Consider the following 18,146-nt stretch of genomic DNA (forward strand, 5'->3'; position numbering starts at 1 on the left):
CTATTCCCACTACATGTTAACCCCAAAGGAATGCTCACTGGAAATACATGGGGAGTTAAAGCTTATTAATAAACACTTGACCCTACAACAAATGTCATACCAGTTCTGATGCATTCAGTTGGGATCAAATAGGATATAGAACTCTTGCACCAACGGGAATAAACACATCTGTGGAGAAATGAGGAGGCAAGGATGACTGGTCAGATATGAAGCCTGGGTCCAAACAAACTAATACCAGGGAACTCCAGCAGGCTGTCTATTATTACCAGGCAAGGATGACTGGTCAGATATGAAGCCTGGGTCCAAACAAACTGATACCAGGGAACTCCAGCAGGCTGTCTATTATTAGCATATTTTTGTAATCAAACTAGTGAAGAAAGCCTTTGTCAATTTATATTTGTTTCTGTACAATTAACCCTATTCTAAACAAGTACCTGTCCATCACAAGTTAAACCAACAATTTTCTCAGCATTTTTTTAAATACAATAAAAATGAAATCTTCCTGTAAAACAATCACTATAGCAAGATATGCAGACTGAATGTGTGCAAAGAAGCAGTGTCTCTGAATTGGTTAAAAAAACAATAAAGGTTAGATTTTTTTTGTCACAGAGGAAGTTATGTTTAGCATCTGTCAGCACATAAACAATGCTCTGAAATTAAATCTTTATCGGGAGCAGTATGAATCTGACACACTGAAATACCTCCACTCACCAGTTCAGATTAAACATTTTACCTTATTTTTCCCTTTTGTTAGATGCACCTCGGCAAATGAGCCATGTTTGGGAGTGAAAGCCATTTCTTTCTTGCACTGTCCTAGTTTGGGGAAAAAAGTAGACTTGACTACATGTTTTATACAACTCTTATACCACTGTCTAAAAGTTGAAAAGCAGCAGACATGAAAGGAAAACATGAACTCTTCATAAGTTGTATATCACAAACTGACAAAAAACAATCACATGTGAGATAATGGAGACCTTTGAGTTCTGTGAAGCATACAACAACAAAAGAAAGTATCTTCATTCCTGACCGAGTGGGCTACATGAGAAGCGTTGTATGTAGCCTTACACAAGACATTAATACCAACCACACAGAGACATCCAACTTTAAATTGGATTTTGCTGACAAAATGTGCAGGAAGTTAGTTTGTAAATAAACCAGAGTGGTAATCATATTGGGAATATAATTGTTAAGTAACTGTGTGGGAATGATGGTGAAATTATATTAAGAAATGCTTTCTCTCTTTACAACCAAAGGATAAATCCTAAAAGGTGCCACTGTAATGCCATAGGCTGACACAACTAATGATAACTTGATGCTGTTGAAATACATTGAGGTGGTAGTTACTGAAAGGAATAATATTTGTAGCATTTGTATGGGTGTAGAATTTTAATTTATTTATATTTACTGGGTAACTGAAGTGACCCATCTGGGATGGATCCTTTTCAACCATGACCCATTTGTTAAGGCATTAAACACTGATGCAGAGTAATGCACATAGTAGAATATATCCCAGCCATAATGTACCAAATGCTTACAAACATAATTGTAAACATCAAATATAAACATCAAAATGTAAAAAACAGGTTACAAATTCAATAGCAGTATACCACTGATACCTGCAAGGTAGAGCACACTATTATATATCAGAATAGGTGTTGTCAAGGGATTAGTTCAGTTATTAGAACAAGCAGCATATTGCTAGATCATATAAAGAATAATGTGCAAAAAGTATTATTAAAATTAAAAATTATCAAAATAATATCAAGAAAAGCATAATATAAATTGCATAAAACTAAACATCTCCTATAATGTCACGTCTCCAGGAAAATGATCACAACAATCTTCTCCAACAGTCAAGTTTTCTTTTATCTTCCATTGACAGGCATCCAAATTCATCTGAAATCTCTATCTCAGAGATAGCATGCATCTGTCTTATATATATAAAAATATTATTAAGGGGCAAGGCATGCATATATCCAGGTTAAATACTAATGATACAACATTTCAGATGAATTTGGATACTTTTAGAAATGAATTAGTTGAGCGTAAATATACATTGAAAGAAATCAAACAAAATCTCAGGCAAGTTGAAAATTTAAGGAGCACAGTAGCCAAACCATATATGGGCAGTACTATGTCAGGGACTAAGGTAGTATGAAATAATAGTAATAAATATAATTATAACTTAAACAGGGCTTCATTAAGCTTACAGTTTTCTAGTAATACTGAAATGGTTAGAGACGTTGTGAAATGGAATTGGTTTATTTTAGAATCTGATGCACAGATTAAAGAGATAGTGGGTGATAAACCCTATTTTAGATATAAGAATAAAAAGAATTTGAAGAGATTATTGTGCAACACAAATAAACAGTTTTTTATAGGTAAGGAATTGCTAAAACCTTATCTGAGACAGTGTGGAAAGTGCAATATATGTAAAGTATTAAGTTTTGATAATATTTTTATACATCCCATAACTAGTGTTAGATATGAGTTTAGGGTGAAGGCCACATGTACTACTATTGATTTGATATATTTGGCAGTATGTAATGAAAGTCATTCATTTTATGTAGGTATGACAAACAGATCCCTTCGTGATAGAGTTAGGGAACATCTTTCGGCTATTCGTAATGAAGATGCTGAAAGAAGTGCGTTAGCCAAGCATGTAATGTCAAATCGAACACGTGCATTTCATTTTTTGGTTATATGTTGCATAGATTGTGGGTTAAGGCTGGGAGAGAAGAAAAATATCACTGAACAGAATGAATTATACTGGATAGTTAAACTGCAAGCTGATAAATCTCCCGGACTCAATGAAAGGGCGTCTATAAAACCATTACTTGCTGCCAAAAGATTTAAATGATTTTGTTTTATTATTATTTTTTATTTAGTAGCTTTTAGTATAATATGTGTTTTTAAAAAATTAGTAAATTGATTAATTAAGTTGATTTGTTGATTGGATAATATATTTAAATAAGGAGTGATGTGCATTGTGAATGAAGTCTGATGAAGCATCTGTTTGATGTGAAAGCGCACACTGATGATACCTGTTTGTCTTTTGAATAACAATAAATTTGTTGGTTTTATGCTGTGGTCTTCTCATCTCCATTTTTTGCTGAATTTTTGCTGTTTATCTGGTTTTGGAGAAGGTGAAGTTCACCCATAGTGGCTGCATTTGCTATTTTCTTCGTATATTGAAGATTTGCCCACTGTTGGTGTGGTTTAATCACGAGGGCGAAGCCTGAGTGATTAAATAAAGCCAACCATTGGTAAATCTTAAATATATCACAACCAGGTAGTCAGTTATTGCTATTATACAATCATCATCATCTCCTTTCGGCTTATCCTGGTTAGGGGTCATTATACAATGACATTATTTAAGAAAAAAAAATACTTTTCTTAAATAATGCCTTTGTATAACGGCGCATTACTGCTCTTCCGCCAGTGGTGTTATACTGCTTTCTTGTGTTGATGTACTGCGCATGCGTATGGGACTTGCATTCCCACGCATACCCAGTACATCAATGCTTTGAAATGGAAGCAACGGAGAAAGCTCCATTTTTTTGTTTTTTGTTTTTTTTTGTTTTTTTTTTGTTAAAAAAAAAGTTTGGACACTTTATACCAATGGAAAAAAGTTCAAGCAAAAAGACATTTTTCCGTTGGTATATTATGAGATTTGCAATGGGCATGCTGGCCAATCAGCATGCATGTTTTGGAATATTAATTGGGGGGGGTCATTGTATAATAATATAATAATATATAATAAACATTTCATCTACCAAAAACAAAGAAAGTAAAACAATTATTAATAATAATAAGAAGAAGAAGAAGAAGAAAATGAATAATAATAACAATAAAAGTAATGGGACAAATACAAGAAATGGGTAGCAATATAGTCATAGCTTAGTACTAGGCTAACTGCCCTCATGGGCCATTTTTAAGCCTAGCCAATTACACCATGTGAGAATCAAACTCTGCACCTTATGCTTCTAAGGTAAGCACCTTAACAATTACACCAATCTCCCACCCCTTACACCAATCTCCCACCCCATATGACATATGACCCCATATGACAGGTAATAATGGAATATGCTTCACGGCTGTATAGACCTTAACTTTTAAATCAGGCTAATGAGAACAAGTAAAGTTTTAAGTCCTCCATTGTCACAAGAAGCCAAGAACAGGAACACATTTTAGTTATAGGAGACTCAGTGTTATGGGCGTACACAATTTATTACCCAGAAATTACAGATTTTATTTGCCAGTATTGTGCTTAAGGGAAATAAATATATATTAGGAAAGCTATGAACAAGGTATTTCCGGGCCCCAGAAAATATGATAATTTTATTACTCAGGGGGGTAATAATGATGTGGGGAAAACAAGTTTGGAAATTTTGAAGCAGAGTTTAAAGGTATGATATTATTAAGTCAATAAAAAAAAAATTTTCTGCTATGTTTTTACATATACTAGTCTCATCTGCATTTGTTGGATCCAAACAAAAACAGGCAAGCAAAATGACCAGTGCTATATAGGCAAAGCCACACCATATAGTACTAATAAAATGGTTATGGGAAAAATTGATTGGTCTAGTTAACTTATTTGCATAGACCAAATACACTTAAGCCACAGTTAGGATAAATAAATGAGCAGTACAATTACTAAAGCTGCTAAGACTTTTATAAGAAAGGGTAAACAATATTATGGGAAAGGTGGAGTAATATTTGACCTAAGAAGGTTACTCAAGGAAATACAGTATAATTTATTTATTTATTTTACATTTGTTGACCGGGCTAGGCTAGCTGGAGAAATTTCCATTTTCAGTAGCGGCCCGGGGAGAAAAGCTCCACAGAGTGAGATACATACAGAAAATGTAACAAACCAAAAAATAATGATAACATAAATATTCATAATATGGAGTAGTAGTTAGGTTTTTGCACAAAAAAAAAAATAAAGACTAGTACCCTTCAATCAATAGTAAAGTAGTAAGGTTAATTCCTATGACACACACAATACTATCTACAGATGAATAAAATAAAATTGAGAAAGAAAGAAAAGAAAGAACTTAATAGAATAAATATAGTCAAAAGGAAAGTATGTATGAAAGTAGAAAGTAAGAAAGGAGGGAAATAGAGAGAAATTAACTGTGGAGAAAAAGACAGAAGAAGAGAAGAAGAAGGTAGGGTGAAGGAAGTGAGAGAAGGGAGAAGGATTATTTTGTTAGTAGTAGTGAATTAGTGTGTCAAATTTATTACAAACAAAGTTTATTAACAAAGCCAGTGATTTTGGAATTGTTTGTAATATTTTGTTTTGAAAGTTTCAATTTGTTATGTTAGTATGTAATTATTAGGTAACAAATCAAATTTTAGCCCCAACAGCATTGCATTATTATTTGATTTTATAGAACTTGTCAGATTTTTTATTACTGGTTTAGGAATTTTACTGGGAGCCGGAGAGAGTTAAGATTTTTATATGGGGTATTTTGTATTATGAGATTATGGGGTTATATGATTATGTGGTAAATTTGTATTAGGTGCATTATAAGGATGATCAGATAATTCAGGCCAAGTGGAAAGCCTAATGGTTCACAGTTTTGTATACAACTATAAAGGGTTGCCGGTATGTAGCAAAGCCGGCAATGTTATTATTATAGTTTGTTTTTTTTGTGTTTTGAAATGTTTGAAGGATTGGTGAAGAGAGGTGAAGCATGAAGGTGAGAGCATAGGTTAGGTGGGAGTGAGCGAGAATTGTAGGTCTTGAAGGTGTGAGATCCTTGTTCCTCATATAGGATGTTTTCTTTCTATTATAATGTGTTATGAATTTGAAATTAGAATTAATTGTTGAGAGATTATTGTTAATGTGTAGGCCTGTCAAGGAGATTGATGTGGTGAGTGAGATGACAGTGGCGGTTGAGGGAGGAGAGATAGAGAAGGTAAGGGAAAGGTCCTGATAGTAGAAGTGAAAGGGAGAGTTTGGTTTAGCAAGACATTTAGTAAAAACAAAGTTCTAGTTCTTTGATGTTTCTTAGCAAGAGGTTGGAGAGGGGTGAGAGAGAAGATTCTAGTAGTAGAAGATGTGAGAGTGGTCAGTGTAGAGTCATCATGAATGAAGATTATAGTTGAAGATGGAGTGTGAAGATGAAGATCAGAGATGATCCAAGGATGGAGCAAGGATGGAAAGGAAGGAATCATTAGTGAAACCAAGAGATGTTGGGTAAGAGGAAGGAGTGGTTAAGATTTAAAAGGTGGCATTTTTCTATCTGTGAGTAAAGAGAGGGAAGGTGCATAAGTTGGGATGTCAAGTAAGAGTGATTAGAATTATGTTAATAACATGGTTGGGTTGTTGAGATTCTGAGATTGGACATGTGTCTGAAGAGGGGTTGGTGGTTTATGTATGTTGTTGCTGCTGGTCTGAGAAGGGCAGTATCTACAAAAGTTGTTGTTCCAGTGGTGATTGTGTGCTATTAGAGAGAGCAATGTTGAGAGTTGTAGTGGTACTGTGTTGAAGAGAGATGTTGTGTAGGGTTATAGGTGGTGCTATTGAGCAATGATCTTAGTAGTGTTGTAGAGGTTGTAGTGGGATACATTTTTTCCTTAGGGTCTTGAAGATCCTCCACCTTTAAAATTGGATTAGTTGATTAGACCAGCTAAGTATCAATATGATGTAATTTTTGATTGTCCTTGAGACCTTGAGGGGGAGCCGATGTGCAGATGGTTTTGCTGCTTTTTGTTTAGAAAGAGAGGTGGATATATGATATAGGTTGCAGCTGGTTGAGGTTTTAGAATGGGTTTGTGTAGTTGAGATGTTAGAAGGAAGTTTGTTAGCTAGATAAGTTGAAGTTTAGTTAGTTAGAGAGTGGTTGTGAATTTTTGGAGTTTCTGGGTTTTAGTAGAGTTTGGAGTGGGAGGGTGAGAAAAGAGTTAAAGGGAAGTTGTTTTGGCTGGAGGGTGTCAGGATCTGCTAGAGAGAGTTGATAATGTTCTTCTTATCAGTGAAGTATGGCGCTAAGAGTCAGACATTTACACGTCATGGTTACCAAAGCAACCATAAATATAAAATAGACAAAATCAGTGGTACATAAGCAATTATATTAGATTTTACAGTTTTCAGCAGTGAAATGGTTACTATAAACATCATAGTGAATGGATATAAGTTAGACATGTCAGTTTTCTACAAGTCATGAAAACCAGATATAGGGAAGCAGTGCAAACATTTTCAGATACATTTAGGATATTTTAGTAAAAAAATTGCCATTGTTGTTGGTGATCTGAATGCACCAGAAGTTTATTGGAAATCCTTACTTATGGGCAGCGAATATTTCATAAAGATAATAAAAAAGCAGTCTGACACAGAATTACACAGGAATTGTCACTCATTCTTCCAGGTCAGGTAACATATTAGATATGGTATGGGCTTGATTTTCATGTAATGTTAATAAAGTAAGAATTAGAAAATGTGGATAATTTTATTTTAGTTTAGGAGATGGGAAAACAAGCAAGAAAATAAAGAATGAATATCTTTAGAACAAAAAAAAAAGTTCTACATGGCAGGCTATAACCCAGTCTCTGGTGTAACTGAAAACTGCAATTGGAAGAATGACTTAAATAGTGATAATATTGCTCAAAACTGGAAAATGTTATGACTTTTTAAATACTGACATGGAAAAAGAAGTCCCTCTTAATCACTGTGGTCCTCAGGAAAAAAAAGTTTTCATTGGTGAACTAAATAGTTAACTAATAATAAAAGGTATCACTGACAAAAGTGAAGACTTCTGACAGACAATAAATAAACAGAAATGTATCTAGGAAGGCTAAACCTAAGAAAAGGTATTGGAGACAAGAGGGAGATGTGATCTAAAGATAGCTAGCCACCAAACTGAAAATGAAAATGCTTTCTTTAGACACATATGGGGCAATGGGAAGGTTAGCACAGGAAAAATCAGTCTAAAGGTAAATACTGACATCATCAGAGATGTCATTTAGTCTTGATAAATGTGCAAAAGCAACATTTAAAAAAGGAAAACTGCAGCACCAGGAAAATATCAGTTTGGGACAAGAATGTGATATAAAAGAGCTTGAGCAAGAGGGAGTGTATACATATTTGGGAACTCATGAAGGATTTATAATAAAATATGAACAAATGTGAATAAAACTTAGGACTATTTTAGAAGACTTAAATTAACACTGAAAACAGCTCTGGCATCTAGGAACAAAGTCCAAGCTATAAACCAATTTGCTCTTCCTGTCCTAACTTACAGTTTTGGTGCAACTGACTGGCCCCAACAGGTATCAGATCAGTTGGATAGGAAAACAAGAAGAATGTTTCATGCTTATTAAATGATTTATATCACTGTATATGAAGATTATATATTCTCCATTCTGAAGGAGGTAAGGGCCTCCTCAAAACTGATTACATCTGTAGATCTGCAGTTGTAGGACAGCACACATATCTGATGCCATCTCAAGATCCAAACATAGTGAAAGTTTTAAAAAATGAGGAGAACCAGTCTAAGACGACTTCCCTGCTTAGTTTAGCAGAAGCATATTGGCGTCAAGCAGGAATGGAAATCAAAATAGAAGTAGATAAAAATTAGGCAGCAACTGAATGTACCGAAAACAAAAGAAATAATATAAGGTGAAGGATCATATGAGAAGGCAAAAAATGTGGAAAATGCATAAATATAGTTGTAAGTTCAGAAAACTCTTGTAACAACCTCTTGTTGATCAGAATCTAACAAAGGAATGGTTTAGGAGAAGAGAATTTAAACCAAAAGATGAAAGGTTAATATTAGCGGCCCAGTATAGTGGACTACATACACATTGGTTTACAAATTACATTGAACAGGGTTTGTAAAACTGAAATGGAAACAGTCACACACCTCGTTGCTGGCTGTGACATACTAATGGCAAATGACTGTACACTGAAAGGCATAATAATCTGGCAAGACTTTACACTGGGGATTGTGCAAACATTATAATATTGAAGTAGGTGAAAAATAATAGAAACATGAGCCACAAAACATTATAGAAAATGATGAAGTTTGTATTACATGGGATCATCCATTACCTACAGTTCAAAAAATAGATGCAAGAAAACCAGATATAGTAGTCCGTGAAAAGAAGACAAAAGTAGCATTGAAATTGCTACAACCGGTGACTACAGTGTCTTATGTACAGAGAGACACAACATCATAATATACCAGGATTTACAGGTGGAAACTAGAGTAATGTAGAAGAAGAATGCCCAGAAAATTCCAATAGTAGTAGTAGGAGCAATGGGTCTTATAAAAAAGAATTTACAGTCGTACTTAGATGTGTTACCAATACATGTAACTTCATATAAATTGCAGAAGGAGTCAGTTCTGCGTGCATTGCGGGTTCTGCGAAGTGCACTTATGGATAGCTTCAAAGATTAAAATAATACTAATTTCATGAACTTTAATCATACTTTGACTTAGGAATAACTCCTCCACTATCTCCTACAAGAATGACTCTTCACATTCAGCCAACATGGCTTCTGCCCAACACACAGCAGAACTACAGGCCTCCTATCATTCACTGTCACTTTAAACAAATACAGGGAGTCAGTCAAACTTGTTTCCTTCAGATTCCTTAACCTGTCAAAAGTTTTCAATAGTTTCTCATCCTAAACTCATGCATAAACTGTCTCATCTTGGACTACCCCCTTCTTCATTACTGTAGTTCAGTAGCTGTTTAACTGGCAGGCTCTAGTCTGTAAAATGGCAGAATACTGTCTCTCCCTGCCTGCAAGTCTCCACTGGGGCATCCCATGACTCTGTTCTTGGCCCTCTCCTCTTTAATATCTTTATCAATGACCTCTATACCTCCATAAGTCCAGCCTCAATACACTGATGATTTCATTCTTATACGTGTATCTAATAACATGCCCCAACTCCTCCATATCATACAAGAAACTTTTTCCTTCATTGAGAAATGTCTCCATAATGCCAAGCTAGTGCTCAACCCTAAAAAAGCAAACTTTTCCTCAAATAACACATGCTGATAAAGCAAATTTCAAAATCTTTTCACTAAACAAAATGGAAATTGAAGTAGTCTCCCATACAAAACTTCTGGAGTTATTACAGATGATAGCTTTAAATTTGACCTTCAGGTGCAAAATAACATAAAAAAGACTCACCAAAAATTAGGAATGTTCTAGAGGCATAAAAACTTCTTTAGCAACACCATCAAAAACCACCCTTGCCACTACCTACTAGCTTCCATCTCTCTTGTATGGTGCACCCATCCTAACCAGCCTTCCAGCTACAGTTAAAAATAAGCTTGGTTATAATAAGGTTGTAAAACGTGCCACCAACAAACAATACTACAGCCACTGCTGTATTGCCCTTAAGGCTTTTAATTGAATTATCACTTGTGGCATAGGCAAATTTATATTTATACAAAAGTAATCAAGCTGTATTAAATTAATATTAACAAACATTATATTTCACATATGTTCATAGGTGTGTACTAAGCTAATGGCCCTGGAGCCTTTACAAGCTTAACCCATAGGATTACCCTGGCATCTTGCCACCCGACCTTAGTTCCCAGTGCCTCTGTCGAGGTGAGCCACTGGAGTGATCCCCAGGGTGAATTTTCTATTTTCCATCCACTCATCAAGATTTCTCTTGAAGAGGGACAGTGAGGTGCTCCGCTTGGTATGTATGGGAAGTTTAATCCATAGTATGGGCAGTCTCTGGATTATGAACCTGTCCCTCCAGCTTGTTCTGTTGAGTGTGGTAATGGTAGTGTGAAGGGATTGGGATTTCTTTAGATGCAGCATTTCTAACAGAACTGAGTCAGACATGGCTTCATAAGTCAAGCAGATATCACCTCTAAGTAGGCGATATGAGACAGAGCATAGTTGGAGTTTTTTGAGTCTGTCCATATAGGACAAGTGTTTAAGGCCTAGGATCCTCTTCATGAGGTACTTTTGTGGCCTCTCCAGTTGTTGCAGGTGTCTAGTAAGGTACATGCCAAATGGGGCATTGTACTTGATGATTGGCCTAATGAGGGAAGAGTAGAGGGAGACAATGACCTCTTTCTTCCTGGATGCAAAACACTTAGTATTGAGATGTGCCACATAGAAGGACTTTCTGATCACAGTGGCAATGTGGTGGTCAAAAGAGAGGTTGCTGTCAACCTGTGTTCCCAGATCTTTTATGACACCTTCTGTGTTCAGTGGACTACCATCGATGTGGTAATTCATGGGAACTGGGTTTTTCCCAAAGGGGATGATGGCACATTTTTGGCATTGAGCTTAAGGCCATGGTTCTGACACCAGTTATCGGTCTCAGTGAGGCCTTTCTGTAGGATGTCAACATCACTTGGGGAGTTAATTATGGCTCCCAACTTGCAATCATCTGCAAACTTTGTCAGCCAGAGTCCCTTCGTGTTGGCCTGGACTTCAGAGAAATATATATCAAACATGAGAGGACCCAGGACTGAACCCTGTGGGACTCCACTCATGACTGGTCAGCAGCCTGACTTGGAGTCAGCTACTTTCACACTATGGGTTCTATCTGTGAGCCAGTTTGCAACCCACCTAGTAATATAGGGGTTGATGCCTAGCTTAGTGAGTTTTTCTATGATTCCTGAGTGGAGAATGGAATCAAAGGCCTTGGCCAGATCAAGGTAGGCTGTATGAACCACCTTGCCTTCATCCACAGCTCTGGAGACTGAATCAAAGAAGTTGACCAAGTTGAGCAGGCATGATCTACCCTTCTCAAAACCAAACTGTGTGGGATCCAGAGTTTGGAGATTCCCTATATCCTTGTTTATTAGGTCCATGATGATGCGTTCCATAGCTTTGCATATCAGACTCGTCAGGCTAATGGGGTGATAGTTCCCAGGGTCTGTAGTTGCTCCTCTTTTGTGAAGAGGAATGACTGTAGCAGTGCTCCATTTGATAGGGGCATAGCCTGAGGTGAGGCTGTGATTGAACAGGGTACACAGGTGAGGTGCCAGTTCACACTGTAGTTCATGTAGGACACAGCCAGGGGTATTGTCAGTTCCCATAGAAGCTGTATTCTTGGCCCTGGACAGTGCTGTTTTAACCTGTGCAGCAGTAATACTGGGTGCCTGGCAATCTACTCATATTGTGATTGGTCCTTTGGTGGGGGAGAGAGGGGTAAAGTTGGCACTAAATCTGTTGGCCAGTATATTGGCAATATCTGTTGGCTCAGTATAGGAGGTGCCATTGTGCAATAGCTCCGAGCAAATCTGGGTATTGCCATTGAGATTCTTTGCATAACTATAGAAGGCCTTGTGGTTGTCTTTACTATCTGCTGCAATTCTGGTTTCATAGCTAGCTTTAGAGGATTTGATGAGTGATCTCAACTTTTTGTTGAGGCTGATAAGGGAGTTTTTCCAGTCTTGAGACTTCACCTTATTTCGCATCAGTTTCCTCCTTCTGTTGTAGAGTTTGGTTATGGCAGGGGACCACCACATTGGCTTCCTTTTTTTGGAGGAGAGCATCTTGATTCTATTGGGTATGGTGAGATCCATGCATTTGTGTATGTGTTGATACAGGGCATTAGCATATGATTCAGTGGTCATGCAGCTGTTCTCCAATTGCATGGGTGCTGTGAAGTAGTTCTGGGGCCAAAAGGTGTGGAATGAGTTATAGCCTGGTAGTGCAGGGGTGCTTTCTGCTGCCTTGAACCAGGTCTCTGTTACAGCACAAATGTCCATGTTCTCCATTTTAGGGAGTGCTTCGAGCAAGTGCATTTTGAGATTTATACTTCTAGCGATATATTGCTATATATCATGTAACCTAAGCAACATTGCATAAATTATTCAATTCATGCCCCCTTTTTTACTAACAAGAAACATCTTTATCAAACCATCACTATGACATAAATAATCATATATTTATATAAATGAAAACAAACCACATGGACACAATCTTAGGTGCAAACATTATATATCACTTATAATCTGTCCAATCATTTTCAGTCAAGCATTTCATAGCTGATTTAAGTCCTGAGATCTTTTAAACTCAATCCTCCCCTGTATGTTTTGCTCCCACAATTCCCATTCTTTCTTATGTAGTTCTCGCCTAGCCTTTTCTAAAGATGTTAGTTCCAGTTGTTTTATCTCTGTTACTATATTCAGTACTTCTAATTGGTTTAGATTTTGATTTCCATTTCCTATTAATAGCTTTTTTGGCAGCCACCATAATTAGACACAGCAAGGCCTTACCATGTCTAAGCAATTCCGATTCTTTATCATAGCTCAGAAAAATCATCTCCCTCATCACAACCAATCTGCCCACCCAAACCTTAAGGCTTTTAATTGGCTCTAACTGCCTCACCACTTAGATGGCATACAGATTATCTACAGACAAAACATTATTCACAAAGCCAATGACTGCCCTGTTTAATTCATACTCTCCATTTCTACTACTCCAATTAACTATTTTAATCTAATCAACATCTTCTCACCATATATAAACATCACAAATCTTCTGGCCAAAGTCTCAACTCATACTCTGTCACTAAGAAATTAAATTTTGTCCATCTGCAAATATCTACCTCTACCTTCTCTAACTTCACACAACTAAAAAATGCTGTCTAAATAAGACTTGGCTCTGCTCCTGCACTACCCAGGCTGAACTAGTCCATCCCTCCTTCCATAACCAGCGTATTTTTTCCAAATTCCTTCTCATTTCTTAAATTAAGGACAAATATAATTTTACCTAAGTTATATTATCCAGTCATCTCTTTTCCAAAGAGTTTACTCAGTGTGTCTAATGCATCCATGTCCTGCACCTTGCGAATACTATAGTTGTCCAGATATTTGCATTATGCGTGCATAGCATCACACTGCATAAACTGAAGTTGAATTTTTATTTAGTTATTATGTTGCTCTTCTGTATAAAGTTTTGTAAAAACTTTACCTGTAACCATGCATGTCAATGTGGAGCCTTCTCCCTGGGCCACCACTGAAAATGGGATATTATCCCAGTCAGACTTTCCCAGTAATCATATGTCAAATAAAGTAAATAAATAAATAAATACATAATTTTATGTTACATGGCTTAAATCGTTCATACTGTTAATTTCTAAAATCAAACGTTCTTGAGTTCCAAACTGTTATACTGTATTGTATGTGCTAATATCAGCTTTTACTGTGATGCTTTGATCGTATCATGTGTGTGTGGTGCGTAGCATTGTGTCGACACACAGCCTGTGGCGACCCTCCGGGAAAAAGCCGAAAGACACAAACTGTGATGCTTTGATCACTGTTAGTTTGTCATGCTCAGCAATCACTCCACTAGAAGTACTTTGATTTGATCAACTTTCATCCTTAAACAAGTCTATTAAGTAGGTATTTACTGTTTTACATTTGCTTGCCACATTGTAAAATGTTTCACTTGCTAGATCTGCATTTATTTTTGCTTATTTTTGTGATGCAAAGTAAGAAAGTTTTGGTTTATATTCTAGTGGGAGAACAGAGGAACCAGTCCTTTTAATTGCTTCTGATTACTTAAAGAATCTTAAAGTATGTTTATCTGTGATTGGCCAGAGGTCTACTTTAGTTATTTTTTAATTTCTCTGCTTGTATACGTTAGTTACTGTGATGAAAGGAGGTACTGCTAGCCCAGCTAGTTGGAATTTTGTAAATAATTATATGTCATTTATGAATACCAAACTGATTTATACAAGATGCTTGCATTACAAATGTATTAGAACTGTATGTCATACAATATGCTGGTGTTAAAAATACATTAGAAATGTATGTCATGTGTGTATCAAACTGATTTGTACAGACATTTGTGTTGTAAAGATATTTGCAAAGTGCTTGTGTTTGAATGTATCCCCAGTGTGCCATACTGGAGAGAACAGAAATGTACATACACTATTGTAACTATTTAAATGTATGTTTTAATATAGGAAACTGGAGGGTTAACCTCAGTCCAGCAAACTTTAGAAAAAATATCTGAAATTAAATCACTTTACAGGCTAGGTCATAAAGATGCTATCTTACTGGATTCAAGGCAGCCAGAGACACAAAGTCTGTACTAGGAAGCTTTCTATATTGTCTATGGGGTAAACTAATTGTCACTCTGGAAGCGTGGAGGTATGCAATTGTTTTATGACTTCCAGCACCTGCCAAAGATCTGAGCAAAATCTCTTGTGTATGTATTTTGACAGGTAGGTGCTAAGTCCTGCCAGCTTCCAGCAATGGGGGTTTTGCATGGGAACTAGAAGCCAGGTGACCAGAAATTATGTCATTCTGCAAGCTATGCCAGAAGTAACATTTTAGATATTATTTTGAGAAGTTTCTTAGTGAGACTGAGCATTCTCTATTGTCTTGGGCCAGACAACAAGAAGGACCACTCACCTCATCATCTGCCTTGGTCTATTAAGTAAGCAGGGAATAGTAACTGTCTTAGATACAGTCAGGAATATAGTGAAACTTAGTTTAGATATTGTTTTTCTTTATTTGTATGAGCCTGTCCTTCCATGTTATTTTAAACATTTCCTGTGATTTGAACTCTGATGTCACTGTGAATATATACTTAGTATTTTCTGGTTATTTTATTATTTATTATTAAATATATTTAAAACTTTCATTGTGGCTGACCTTTGTAGAGGCATTTAAGTTTTGAGAGTACTTGCATATTTATTTGGTGACACTGTGTGGGCCATTTGTAATAGATTTTCTCTTGGTCAAACTACCATTTGTATTAAAATTAATATTACTCAGTAAAATTGGACACCCTTTGTTAAGGACCTTAAAGTAGCTGGTGAGAGGTTCTGGTGGCAGTGATAACTACCTTATAGTCTGGACAGAAGGGGGCATAGCTAGTAAACCTGTGCCAGCCTTTCCCAGGTATGTGTGTATATGTAAAACAAATCTCCAAGAGTGTGTGTGTCAGCTACTTGAGCAGTGATACGAAGCACTGGTTGGACATAGAGAGTGTTGAAGGACATGGCTTGGGACCCAGGCTAAGCAAGAAAAACACTTTCAGAGCCACAGTTCAGATACCCATGTTTTACTGATGCTTCCTAGTACCTCGGCTTCAAACACCTTCCAGGGAATCTGAGGTACCTAGGAAGCATCAGGAAAACTCTGGATATCTGAACTGTGGCTCTGGAAATGTTTTTCTTTCTATTTTCATGGTGTGGTGTTCGTTTGAGATAATGTCTCTCACTAAAACCCTGTCTAAGGACTCAACTCTATAGCTGTGCCACTGGGGAGCCTTACTGGGGATCTGGAGAAAGAGGGAGAAACCAGATCCAGGCTGACTGTGGTTTCTGTGTGCTCTTAAGGGAAATTGCACTGGATACAGAGAGCTGCACCTGGAAATACTGTGTGTGTACCTGTTATCCTCCCAGTGAACATCCCCCACTGTTGCCAGTGGTGAGGATCGAGGTTTCTTGATTACTGGTTCAGTGATGAGTCATCACAGTCACGGCTGAGTGACACTTGGCTCATTTCCTCAAACCTTCACAATGCTTGGGGAACATGCCACTGGAAATACTTTGATATGGTCATTTTCCAGACATAAATAATTCTGTTAAATACTTATTTACTATTTTGTATTTCTGGGCTGCATTATAAAGTGTTTTACTTGTTAGATCTGCACTTATATTTTGTTAGTTTTGTGATATAAAGTTAGAACGTTTGTGGGTTACACTCTGGTGGGAGTACAAGGGGTCCAAGTCTTTTATATGTTTCTGATCACTTAAAGAATATTAGAGTGTACTTATCTGTGATCGGCTGGAAGGCTGTTTGAATGTTTTTTTTTTAATTTCTTTGCCTGCATAAGTTAATCATTTTTATGTGATGCTTGGTCCATTTCTTTAGCGCTTCACATACTTGGCAGCCACTCCATTGGACATACTTTGATTTGGTCAGCTTTTAGCCTTAAAGAAGTCTGTTAAGTACTTATTCATCATTTTACATTTGCTTGCTGCATTGTAAAGTATTTTGCTCATTAGATTTGCACTTATTGTTGGCTAATTTTGTGATCTAAAGTTAGAAAGTTTGATTTATACTCTATTGAGAGTAGAGGGGAACCAAACTTTTTCTATGCGTCTGATTACTTAAAGAAGGTTAGAGTGCATCAGACAGATGTTTGAATTTTCATTTTTTAGTTTCTCTTCCTGTATCTGAAACAGGCATCCCTAACTCAGTGTGTCTCAACTAACAATCCCAAATGGCATACCATTACACAACCAAACATCTAAGTCATAAGGCATTACATTGTGAGACACAGTGATGCACCACTCAGCAGGCTGAGAAAGGAAAGGGTCGGAGTCAGTTAACTATCAGGGGCCAGGATTCTCCACATCATGCAGGCACTCAAGTCCTTGCACCACAAGTACACATGTGACAGTCATGCTGCATTTGGAAGTAAATTACCTGAGATATACCTCCATGGACTATATGACAATAGATATGATAGACAGATATGATAGACCTCTCAGAATATGTGTCTGAGGAGGGTATAAACTGGGACTGGAGCAGAATTTTACCATCACATAGAATGATGCCACAAAAAGAACAAAAGATGATTGAGTTCAACAATCAGCTTAGCTTCTGGTGTCATAAAAAGGAGGAACAATACATACCAGCCTGGAAGCTGATGGAAGACAGTTCTAACTGATTTGTCAAGGATGGCCTGCACTTTTCTCCCCAAAACATTTGCATATTGGTAAAAACCTTATCCACCCGCATAGTGCCTTCTTTAGGCAAAATCAGTCTTTAAAAGCATCCATCATTACAAAACAGAATCTGGATAACATTAAAGCATTGCTGCTCAACACTAGAGCCTTTAATAAAAAATCTGCTCCCTACAGACACCCCTTATCTTAGAATGGTTTTGTATATGCATAATGATCATGGACACCTGATTCAAAACCATTGACAGAACCCCATCAGTGCAAGGCATAAATGCCCACCATGTGTTCAGACTCACTGCATAACATGAAAGCACTAAAGGTGGTGGGGGTCACCAAATTAATAAAAGAAAATTTCACCTCCAGACATATTAGAAAGGATTGAGATCTACCATTTCTCTGTGTTCAACACAGCATAAACAAAACCCCATAACACATCATAGCTACCTATAAGATCCTCTCTATGTCCTCAGTGTCTCATAATTCCTAATCCACTAA

General features: G+C 36.8%; 1 protein-coding gene across 1 annotated transcript in view; it reads right to left on the reverse strand.

The window, feature by feature from the left end:
* LOC122815179 overlaps positions 1-18,146 on the reverse strand; it is a 1,312,396-nt gene that overhangs the window by 1,236,135 nt on the left and 58,115 nt on the right. Inside the window, exon 2 of the mRNA XM_044087461.1 lies at positions 734-813. Within this exon, the coding sequence (XP_043943396.1) occupies positions 734-796 (63 nt within the window). The 5' untranslated portion in view covers positions 797-813. The remainder of the gene's footprint in view (positions 1-733; positions 814-18,146) is intronic.

This window comes from Protopterus annectens, chromosome 11.part0 (genome assembly GCF_019279795.1).
Source record: "Protopterus annectens isolate FY-2018-M chromosome 11.part0, PAN1.0, whole genome shotgun sequence".
Taxonomy (NCBI): Eukaryota; Metazoa; Chordata; order Ceratodontiformes; family Protopteridae; genus Protopterus; species Protopterus annectens.